Source organism: Lonchura striata, chromosome 3 (assembly GCF_046129695.1).
Source record: "Lonchura striata isolate bLonStr1 chromosome 3, bLonStr1.mat, whole genome shotgun sequence".
Lineage (NCBI taxonomy): Eukaryota > Metazoa > Chordata > Aves > Passeriformes > Estrildidae > Lonchura > Lonchura striata.
In genome coordinates this window covers 112,140,655-112,152,500 of record NC_134605.1, presented here as the reverse complement: position 1 = coordinate 112,152,500, position 11,846 = coordinate 112,140,655, and the positions used below count along the sequence as shown (strand labels likewise).

Here is an 11,846-nt window from a genome sequence, read left to right as displayed (position 1 = left end):
CTTATTTTTAACCAACCTCAAGTCCAGGGCTTGAGAAATTCCCATCAGCTGCTCCATGATTTTCCCTGGAGTTTCTGGGCCCTGTGGCACCTTCAAAGATGTAAAAATCTTATTTTTAACCAACCTCAAGTCCAGGGCTCCAGAAGTTCCCATCAGCTGCTCGGTGATTTCCCCTGGAGTTTCTGGGCTCTGTGGCACCTTCACAATATATAAAAATCTTATTTTAAACCAACCTCAAGTCCAGGGCTCCAGAAGTTCCCATCAGCTGCTCAGTGATTTTCCCTGGAGTTTCTGGGCCCTGTGGCACCTCCACAATATATAAAAATCTTATTTTTAACCAACCTCAAGTCCAGGGTTCCAGAAGTTCCCATCAGCTGCTCAGTGATTTTCCCTGGAGTTTCTGGGCCCTGTGGCACCTCCACAATATATAAAAATCTTATTTTTAACCAACCTCAAGTCCAGGGCTCGGTGAGTTTAGTTTTGGTCGTTGGCAGTTGTGCTGGGGAGGAATTTTGGTATTTAAACTCAATTTTCATCCTTTAATCCTCGTTCGCCTGTAGCAGTTTTGGGTTTTTGGTGGCCCAGAGGGGGTTTGTGCTCATTTTGTTCTGGGAACATTTGTACAAAATCCAAGTTGAATTTCTTCTGAAGACACCCAGAGCTTGCAAACCTCAGCTTTGAGGTTTTTTTTCCAATAAACTGAGATTTATCTGCTGGGTTTAATTGAGTTATCACAGGCACAGAAGCCTCTAAGAGCCCTAAGATCAAACTCTCCACTGGTTTATCCAGATGCTGTTGAAAAGAAATTATTTTTGGGATCAATTGCCTGCTTTTGGGCCAAAATGGCAGATTGTTTTTGGAATGACATTCCTTAGATATTTGCTGCAAATTATTTTAAGGGAACTTTTATTTCCAGAGCAAATTTCTATTTTACAGCTGCGCGCAGAGGGATATTTAAAAATTAACATTTTGGCTCCGAAGCATTGAGTCACCAAAGCTCCCATTTAATGCAATAAAATATCAATTAAAGGTTTGGTTTAGGTTTGATAATAATAATTTTATTACCTTTTAACCCTTTCTGTTTTGTTGGGGGTTTTTTTCTCTGTTATTAGGGTGGGACTCCTCCCTCCCATCCAATGTGGGATTATTTTTATGGCAGGAAATCTTTGGCAATTTGCAGTTCCTGGGTTGGATTGAATCCTCACTGCTGCAGCTTTTAATCTCTCCAAACTGGCTGATGCTTAAAAACAGAAAAAAATTTTAAAAAATTAAAAAAATTTAAAAAGGGTAGGAAGGACACGTGGCTTTCCCTTGACTCATTTCCAACACCTGCCCAAAAAAAAAAAAAAAAAGGAAATTTTTATTGGAATATAAATTGAAACATTTAAATTAGTGACATTTAACGAGGCTTTTGAGGAGGCAAAACGCTGAGCAAAAAAAAAAAATCATTTTTAAACCTCAAAAACGAGGGTTGGGATAATGAAAAAAATGGGAACTTTTAACCCCTCAATTTCTATTTTTTCCCCTCCTTAAACTAAACACGCTTCCCATAAATATTCAATAATCCAGATTTATAACAAACAGATTCCCAAAGCTGGGGGGGGAAAAAATTATTTTATCCTTAGCCCCTAAATTAGGGGGAAATGTGGAGTTTTGTGGTGAAATAACATTTTTATGATTTTATGTTATTTAACAAAATTCTCACATTTCTGAGAGCAAAATGGAGAGAGGATTTTTCCCCCCGGCGCCAGCAAATGAGGGGTTAAAAAAAGATTATTGTACGGGAATTCCTTCTGGAAAATTCCAAAATTCCCCAGAGGGAGAGGGCGGGTGGGAATTGCAGCTGGGGATCCTCCACAACCAGCCTGGGGTCGGATAAAAACAGAAATTATCTGGGTGCCTGAAATCAGAAATATTCCCAAAAATCGAGATATTCCCAAGTGGAAAATTTGGTCAGATAAAAACCAGGAACTGGGATTATCTGGGTGCCTGAAATCAGAAATATTCCTAAAATTACGAATATTCCCAAATGGAAAATTTAGCCAGATAAAAATCAGAAACTGGGATTATTTGTCTGCCTAAAATCAGAAATATTCCCACAATTGGAAATATTCCCAAATGGAGAGTTTGGTCAGATAAAAACCAGGAACTGGGATTATCTGGGTGCCTGAAATCAGAAATATTCCTAAAATTAGGAATATTCCCAAGTGCAAAATTTGGTCAGATAAAAACCAGGAACTGGGATTGTTTGGCTGCCTGAAATCAGAAATATTCCCAAAATTAGAGATATTCCCAAATGGAAAATTTAGTCAGATAAAAATCAGAAACTGGGATTGTTTGTCTGCCTAAAATCAGAAATATTCCCACAATTGGAAATATTCCCAAATGGAGAGTTTGGTCAGATAAAAGCCAGGAACTGGGATTATCTGGGTGCCTGAAATCAGAAATATTCCCTAAAATTAGAGATATTCCCAAGTGGTGAGTTTGGTCAGATAAAAATCAGAAACTGGGATTATTTGTCTGCCTAAAATCAGAAATATTCCCCAAAATTAGAGATATTCCCAAATGGAGAGTTTGGTCAGATAAAAACCATTAATTGTGTTTATTTGGATGCTTGAAATCAGAAATATTTCCAAAATTGGAAATATTCCCAAATGGAGAGTTTGGTCAAATAAAAACCAGGAACTGGGATTATCTGGGTGCCTGAAATCAGAAATATTCCTAAAATTAGGAATATTCCCAAGTGCAAAATTTGGTCAGATAAAAACCAGGAACTGGGATTGTTTGGCTGCCTGAAATCAGAAATATTCCCAAAATTAGGAATATTCCCAAATGGAAAATATAGTCAGATAAAAATCAGAAACTGGGATTATTTGTCTGCCTAAAATCAGAAATATTCCCCAAAATTAGAGATATTCCCAAATGGTGAATTTGGTCAGATATAAACCAGGAACTGGGATTGTTTGGCTGCCTAAAATCAGAAATATTCCCACAATTGGAAATATTCCCAAGTGGAGAGTTTGGTCAGATAAAAACCATTAATTGTGTTTATTTGGCTGCCTAAAATCAGAAATATTCCCAAAATTAGAAATATTCCCAAATGGAGAGTTTGGTCAGATAAAAACCATTAACTCTGTTTATTTGGCTGCCTAAAATCAGAAATATTCCCAAAATTAGAAATATTCCCAAATGGAGAGTTTGGTCAGATAAAAACCATTAATTGTGTTTATTTGGGTGCTTGAAATCAGAAATATTCCCAAAATTGTAAATATTCCCAAGTGGTGAGTTTGGTCAGATAAAAATCAGAAACTGGGATTATTTGTCTGCCTAAAATCAGAAATATTCCCCAAAATTAGAGATATTCCCAAGTAGAGAGTTTGGTCAGATAAAAACCAGGAACTGGGATTGTTTGGCTGCCTGAAATCAGAAATATTCCCAAAATTAGGAATATTCCCAAATGGAAAATTTAGTCAGATAAAAACCAGGAACTGGCATTGTTTGGCTGCCTAAAATCAGAAATATTCCCAAAAATCGAGATATTCCCAAGTGGAAAATTTGGTCAGATAAAACCCAAAAACTGTATTTATTTGGCTGCTTGAAATCCTAAATATTCCCAAAATTAAGAATATTCCCAACTGGAGGAAGCCTCAAGGTGCCTTTTTGTGGGAATTCACCCACTGGGATTCCAATTTTCCCAAAGAAAGGAAAAATCCCATTTTTCCCCTATTTTCCCCAAGAAAATTCAGGACCCGAGTGGAAAAATCCCAATTTTTCCCAAAGAAAGGAGAAATCCCAATTTTTCCCAATTTTCCCAAAGAAAATTCAGGACCTGAGAACAAAAATCCCATTTTTTTTTTTTTCCCCTCAGTTTTCCCAAAGAAAATCCAGGATTTCCCATTTTTTTCCCCATTTTTTTCTGTTTCATGGGATTTATTTTTTTTTTCACCCACCCCTGGCCGGTGTTTATTTATTAAAATAGAATTTATTCCTCTTCATATTGAAATTTTTATGCATTTTCTGACAACATTGGACCAGTGGGTTTTAATATTATTAATATTAATAAATTAATACTGTCTTGACACACGCGGCTTGGCGATTTCTCCATTTTTGTGGACAAAAATTCCAATTTTTTTCCCATTTTTCCCCATTTTCCTGGGTTAATAAATAAATTTAAGGATTTTGGTGATTAAAGAAAATCTTTTCCCACTGATTCTTTAATTGTGATTAAAGCGGCAACAAAAGCCGAGTGAATGTTTAATAATGATTAATTTATAATATTAATTTATAATATTAATTCTATTAATGTATAATATTAATGACTTATAATAATTTATAAATATTGTGTTTATTTATTATGTTAATATTATATATTAATGTAATATAAATATATATATATAAACAAGTCATTAATAACCCTTGCTATTATATTGAATATATATCAGTGCAGTTACTTTAATTAGAAATAATCATTAATAACCCTTGTTATTATATTAAATATATACCAGTGCAGTTATTTTAATTAGAAATAAATCATTAATAACCCTTGTTATTATATTTAATATATACCAGTGCAGTTATTTTAATTAGAAATAAGTCATTAATAACCCTTGTTATTATATTGAATATATACCAGTGCAGTTATTTTAATTAGAAATAATCATTAATAACCTTTGTTATTATATTTAATATATATATTTATTATTTAATTAATATTATATTAATTTATATTTAATATTTATTTATGCTTATTTATTTATAATTATTTATTTATACTTATGTATACATATTTATACTTATTTATTTATACTTATTCATACTTATTTATTTACACTTATTTATTTATTTATAATTATTTATTTATACTTATTTATGTATACATATTTATACTTATTTATACTTATTCATACTTATTTATTTATACTTTTTCAGTAATACTGATTTATTTATACTTATTTATTTACAATTATTTATTTATACTCATTCATTCATATTTATTTATACTTATTTATTTATACTTATTCATTCATACTGATTTATTTATACTTATTTATTATACTTACTTATTTACACTTATTTATTTATACTCATTTATTCATATTTATTTACACCTATTTATACTTATTTATTTATACTTATTTATTCATATTTATTTATACTTATTTATTCCCTGAGGATTCCCAAATTCCCTGAGGATTCCCAAATTATCTAAAAAAGGAAATTAACCCATTTTTATCTAAAAAAAAGGAAATTATCCATTTTTATTAAAAAGAAAAAAAGAAATTAACTCATTTTTATCTTAAAAAAAGGAAATTAACCCATTTTTATCTAAAAAAAGGAAATTACCCCATTATACTTTTCCAGTAATTTCTTTTAATAAATCAAAAATGGAATTTTCATTTCTCCCTTCATAAGGTTTTTTTTAAGGATAAATTACTTGAATAAGAAATAATACCTAAATGATTTTTATTTTGAATTTAACAACCATTTTTTATTTAATTCCGTAATATGATTTAAACTTCTGAAGGCTTTTGTTTTTAAACTTTAATCTTGTTTTTTATATATTTCTATATTTTAAAACTTCTACGTTTGCGACTATATGATATTACAAACTTTTATTTAAATTACACACTCATAATTTTAGTTTAATTATTCAATTTGGGAATTATTTCAATATTGGAGGGAATATATTGGTTTTATGCTGAGGGAATATATTGATTTTATTCTGAGGGTATATATTGATTTTATATTGAGGGAATATATTGATTTTATATTGGAGGGAATATATTGATTTTATACTGACAGAATATATTGATTTTATACTGAGGGAATATATTGATTTTATACTATAGGAATATATTGATTTTATATTGGAGGGAATACATTGATTTTACTCTGAGGGAATATATTGATTTTATATTGGAGGGAATATATTGATTTTATACTGATGGAATATATTGATTTTATACTGAGGGAATATATTGATTTTATACTGAGAGAATATATTGATTTTATATTGGAGGGAATATATTGATTTTATACTGAAGGAATATTTTGACTTTATATTGGAGTGAATATATTAATTTTATACTAAAGGAATATATTGACTTTATATTGAAGGAATATATTGATTTTATATTGGACGCAATATATTGATTTTATACATTGATTATTCCCTCATCCTCTCCTCTCTGCGAGAAGAAAAATGAAAATGGGAATCCTGAAAAATTCTCATTTTCCAAAAGTGACAATTTTGCTCCAATTTTCCCTTTCTTAAAATGACAATTTCTGTCCATTTTTCACTTTATAAAAAAGACAATTTTGGTTCAATTTTCCCTTTCCAAAAGTGACAATTTTGGTCCAATTTTGACTTCCCAAAAGTGACAATTTTGGTCCAATTTTCCCTTTCTAAAAAAAGACAATTTTGGTTCAATTTTCCCTTCCCAAAAGTGACAATTTTGGTTTTGATGCCCTTGAGGGGCACATTCCCTGTCAGGGAGAATTTCCCTAAATAAGGACCCTTGTGGAAAATATTCTGCATTTTGGGGTGGAATGTGGAATTTGAATATTCCAGGTGAACAAATCTAACCCAACCCAACCCTGCACTTTTAAATTCATATTTTTCACTCTTCCTAAATTGTCAAAAAGCCTTTAAGACCCCGTGGACAGACATTAAATGTAAATATAAATAATTAAATTTAAAAAAGAATGAATGTCACCTGCATGAAGGAATTATGAATTTATTCCACTTAGTACCAGATGAAATAACAACAGGGCGGATTTTTGAGAGCTTTGTAATTGTAAGAATTATTTGCAATCATTTTTTCATATTTTTGATTCCTGGCTGGAATCTCACAAAACCACCCCAAAATCTGCTCTCCAGATGATGGAATTCCCTCACGGCTGGTGCAGTGTTTCTTCCCTATTACTTAGATTAAACCCTTTTAAGTGGTTTTTTTTTCCCCAAATTTTTCCCCAAACCCTTTAAAATGGTTTTTCCCCCCAAATTTCCACATCAATGCAGGATCAAGGATCCTGACCCCACAATTCCTGTTTGGAGCCATCCCAAAATCTGCTCTCCTGAGGATGGAATTCCCTCACGGCTGCTGCAGTGTTTCTTTCCTATTCCTTTGATAAAACCCTTTAAAGTGATTTTTTTTCCCCAAAATTTCCCCCCAAACCCATTTAAGTGTTTTTCCCCCCAAATTTCCTCATCAATATAGGATCAGGGATCCTGTCCCCACAATTCCTGTTTGGAGCCATCCCAAAATCTGCTCTCCTGAGGATGGAATTCCCTCACGGCTGCTGCAGTGTTTCTTTCCTGTTACTTAGATTAAACCCTTTTAAAGTGTTATTTTTTCCCAAAATTTTTCCCCAGACCCTTTTAAGTGTTTTTCCCCCCAAATTTCCACATCAATGCAGGATCAGGGATCCTGACCCCACAATTCCTGTTTGGAGCCATCCCAAAATCTGCTCTCCTGAGGATGGAATTCCCTCATGGCTGCTGCAGTATTTCTTCCCTATTCCTTAGATAAAACCCTTTTAAGTGGTTTTTTTTTCCCCAATTTTTTCCCCAAACCCTTTTAAGTGTTTTTCCCCCCAAATTTCCACATCAATGCAGGATCAAGGATCCTGACCCCACAATTCCTGTTTGGAGCCATCCCAAAATCTGCTCTCCTGAGGATGGAATTCCCTCACGGCTGCTGCAATATTTCTTCCCTATTACTTAGATTAAACCCTTTTAAGTGTTTTTTTTCCCCAAAATTTCCCCCCAAACCCTTTTAAGTGTTTTTCCCCCCAAATTTCCACATCAATGCAGGATCAGGGATCCTGACCCCACAATTCCTGTTTGGAAGCATCCCAAAATCTGCTCTCCTGAGGATGGAATTCCCTCACGGCTGCTGCAGTATTTCTTCCCTATTCCTTTGATAAAACCCTTTTAAGTGTTTTTTTTTCCTAATTTCCTCCCCAAACCCTTTAAAATGGTTTTTCCCCCCAAATTTCCTCATCAATATAGGATCAGGGATCCTGTCCCCACAATTCCCGTTTGGAGCCATCCCAAAATCTGCTCTCCAGAGGATGGAATTCCCTCACGGCTGGTGCAGTATTCCTTCCCTATTACTCAGATTAAACCCTTTTAAATGGCTTTTTTTCCCCAAAATTTCCCCCCAAACCCTTTTAAGTGTTTTTTCCCCCCAAATTTCCGTGTTCAGCCGTTCTTTTTCCCACACCTTCGAGCCCCTCTGGGCCAGAGCAGCTTCCTGCAAGGGGGGCTGGTTGTTCCCTGTGAATTCCCAGTTTTCCAGCCTCACCTCGGCTCACAGAGCACAGTCCCTGTCTCAAACAGCTTCTGGGATCTTTTCCTGGGCCTCTCCCCCAATTAACCAGCTGTAATTAATCCTTCCTTATCCCTTCTCCCAAATTCCCTCTCCAGTTCTCCTGGAGCCCCTTTAGGCCCTGGAAGGGGCTCTGAGCTCTCCCTGGATCCTTCTCTTCCCAGATTCCATTCCCTGGGTCCTGTCCCTCCATCCCTCGTCTCAATTCTCTCCTGGGGGCTCTGAGCTCTCCCTGGATCCTTCTCTTCCCAAATCCCACCCAAATCTCCCTTTCCCAGTGGGAAGCCATTCCCTGTGTCCTGTTACCTCCATCTTTTATCCCAAATTCCCTCTCCAGCTCTCCTGGAGCTCCTTTAGGCCCTGGAAGTGGCTCTGAGCTCTCCCTGGATCCTTCTCTTCCCAAATTCCATTCCCTGGGTCCTGTCCCTCCATCCCTCGTCTCAATTCTCTCCTGGGGGCTCTGAGCTCTCCCTGGATCCTTCTCTTCCCAAATCCCATCCAAATCCCCCCTTTCCCAGTGGGAAGCCATTCCCTGTGTCCTGTTACCTCCATCTTTTATCCCAGATTCCCTCTCCAGCTCTCCTGGAGCTCCTTTAGGCCCTGGAAGGGCTCTGAGCTCTCCCTGGATCCTTCTCTTCCCAAATTCCATTCCCTGGGTCCTGTCCCTCCATCTCTTGTCCCAATTCTCTCCCTGGATCCTTCTCTCCTCCAGGGGAGCACCCCCAGCTCTCCCAGCCTGGCTCCCAGTTCTCCCAGTTGCTGGAATGGCTGGAATTCCTCTCTCAGGGGACTCCTCACCACCACCACCAGTTGGTTCCTTCCCTCCCCAGCTCGGCGCCTCTCCCAGGCGCTCTGAAGTTCTGGCTGAAGGTTCCATTTTCGAGCCAGGTTATCCATTCCAAAAATCCCCCCGGAATGAAAATCTTGGGTCTCCTTTTCCAAACAAACCCTTTGGGCGTGGAAACATTCGGGAGAATTGATCTGGTGAGCGTTTTCGGGCTCAGCCGATCTCCCTGGAGAGGGGAAGTTTTGCTGGGCTGGGAAGAACCAGGCGCTCGAACCCGGCCAGAGCCTGGAATTCGGGAAGCCCAAGGAATAAAGGAATAAAGAACAAAAGCTTCCACGGAGCTTTCCCAGGAGCAGCCCCAGCACCTGGTCCCGTGCAGGTTAATCCCATCTAAGGAACGACTCTCCCGAGAAAACATTCCAGGATTACTCAGGGCACGGACAAAAGAGCAGAAACACAAATAAAGTCAAGGAGCTGCCAGCAGCTGAGCCTTTTGTCTGAGCCAGGCAACAAAGGCAGGGAGGGATGATCTAAACCAGCCGGGATGGGTGGTAAATAATCTAAATAATCTCCCTTTTCTCATTTTCTCCTCCAGGTCACTCAGATGAGCCGCCCAGACCTGATCTTGTTCCTGATGAAGTACCTGATGGCCTTGGTGGTCGGGATCCCCTCGGTGTTCTGGGTTGGAAGCAAGAAAACCTGTTTTGAGTGGGCCAGCTTCTTCCACGGGCGCAGGAAAAAGGAGTGAGCACGGATATTTTACACATCAGCCCTTCCCTTGCTGCCCCGGGGGGGGGTTTGGGTTGGGTTTTCATGAGATTAAACAGCAATGGATGGAAAAATCTCTATCCAGAATGCAGCCAGGAAGGACAAAACGGGCAACAGCTCAACAATTCCCTTATTTCTCCCTAAATATTCTTTGTTCCCAAATTGAATCTAAATTTACCCATCTTCAAAATGTTTTTAACAAGGATTAAGCATCAAATAAACTGCAACTACTTACTGAGAGGTGCAATAGAAACTTTTTATTTATAAAAGTGCATCCAGCCAGCTGAATCAGAGCTTTAAATTGGAATTAAATGCAGGTTCCTCTCGCCGTGGTTGCAGTTGGGAGCTGTTTTCTGCCTTTACTCTCCCTTGTGCACTGGTGCTGAAGAGCAGCTTGGTAAAGTGACAATCAGAACTTCTCAGAGCTTCAGCAGGGCTGAAATTAATTTAGATTGAGGTTGGCGTCGATTCAGAGGCAATCCGTGTGATTTTGTGGTGGCCGTGGGTAGGTTTTGTCCTTTAAGATATTTGAAAACAGATCCACAAAGTTTTCCGTGACTTCTCCTTGATTTTTGGCCCATCCTTAAGGATTGAAAATGGGCTGAAATAACCACATGGGAGGCGCTTCAAAACCAGGCACATTATAATGTAAATAATGTAAATAACAGGGACATTATAATGTAAATAATGTAATAAATATTGTCCTTTAAGATGTTTGAAAACAGATCCACCAAGACAGAAAGTTTTTGGTGACTCCTCCTTGACTTTTGGCCCATCCTTAAGGATTGAAAATGGGCTGAAATAACCACAGGGGAGGCACTTCAAAACCAGGCACATTATAATGTAAATAATGTAAATAACAGGGACATTATAATGTAAATAATGTAATAAATATTGTCCTTTAAGATGTTTGAAAACAGATCCACCAAGACAGAAAGTTTTTGGTGACTCGTCCTTGACTTTTGGCCCATCCTTAAGGATTGAACTGGGCTAAAATAACCACACGGGAGGCGCTTCAAAATCAGGCATATTTTAATGTAATTTCCCTAACAAACATTGTCCTTTAAGATGTTTGAAAACAGATCCACAAAGACAGAAAGCTTTCCATGACTCCTCCCTGACTTTTGGCCCATCATTTAAGGATTGAAAATGGGCTGAAATAACCACACTGGGGACCGAAATAACCACAGGGGAGGCGCTTCAAAACCGGGCATATTATAATGTAAATAATGTAAATAACAGGGACATTATAATGTAAAACATGTAAATAACAGGGGCATTATAATGTAAAACATGTAAATAACAGGGGCATTATCATGTAAATAATGTAAATAACATGGGCATTACCGTGTAAATAACGCTCTTGTTCGCCAAGCCCCGCTACTTGTTGTGTTGGTGCTGCGACCCGCTTCCGCAGCGCGCTAATTAACGCCGATTAATTGCCCAGGGTTGTCAACGAGAGCCGGCAGGTGCTGCAGGAGCCGGACTTCGCCCAGTCGCTGCTGCGGGACCCCAACACGCCCATCGTCCGCAAGTCGCGGGGCACCTCCACGCAGGGCACCTCCACGCACGCCTCGTCCACGCAGCTGGCGGTGCTGGACGAGCAGCGCAGCCGCGCCGGCAGCGCGCACAGCCGCGCCGGCAGCTGCCACGGCAGCCTGCACCGCTCGCGCGACGGACGGTACGGCCGCAGCCCGGACCGGGGCAAGGGGCCCGGGACGCTCCCGAGACTCGGGGCTCTAGGGGAGCTTTGGGGAGAAGGGGCCAGAGGACATTCCTGAGACTCGGGGCTCTAGGGGAGCTTTGGGGAGAAGGGGCCCGGGACGCTCCCGAGACTCGGGGCTCTAGGGGAGCTTTGGGGGAAAGGGGCTGAAGGACGTTCCCGAGACTCGGGGCTCCACGGGTGGGAAGGGGCCCAAGGACGCTCCTGAGACTCGGGGCTCTAGGGGAGCTTTGGG

At 38.5% G+C, this 11,846-nt stretch overlaps 1 protein-coding gene across 1 annotated transcript in view; it reads left to right on the top strand.

Moving 5' to 3' along the window:
* The window catches only part of FZD3 (frizzled class receptor 3), a 55,915-nt gene that overhangs the window by 38,485 nt on the left and 5,584 nt on the right, over window positions 1–11,846 (top strand). The window contains exons 5-6 of the mRNA XM_077782484.1: window positions 9,716–9,864; window positions 11,336–11,569. Of these exons, the coding sequence (XP_077638610.1) occupies window positions 9,716–9,864; window positions 11,336–11,569 (383 nt within the window). The remainder of the gene's footprint in view (window positions 1–9,715; window positions 9,865–11,335; window positions 11,570–11,846) is intronic.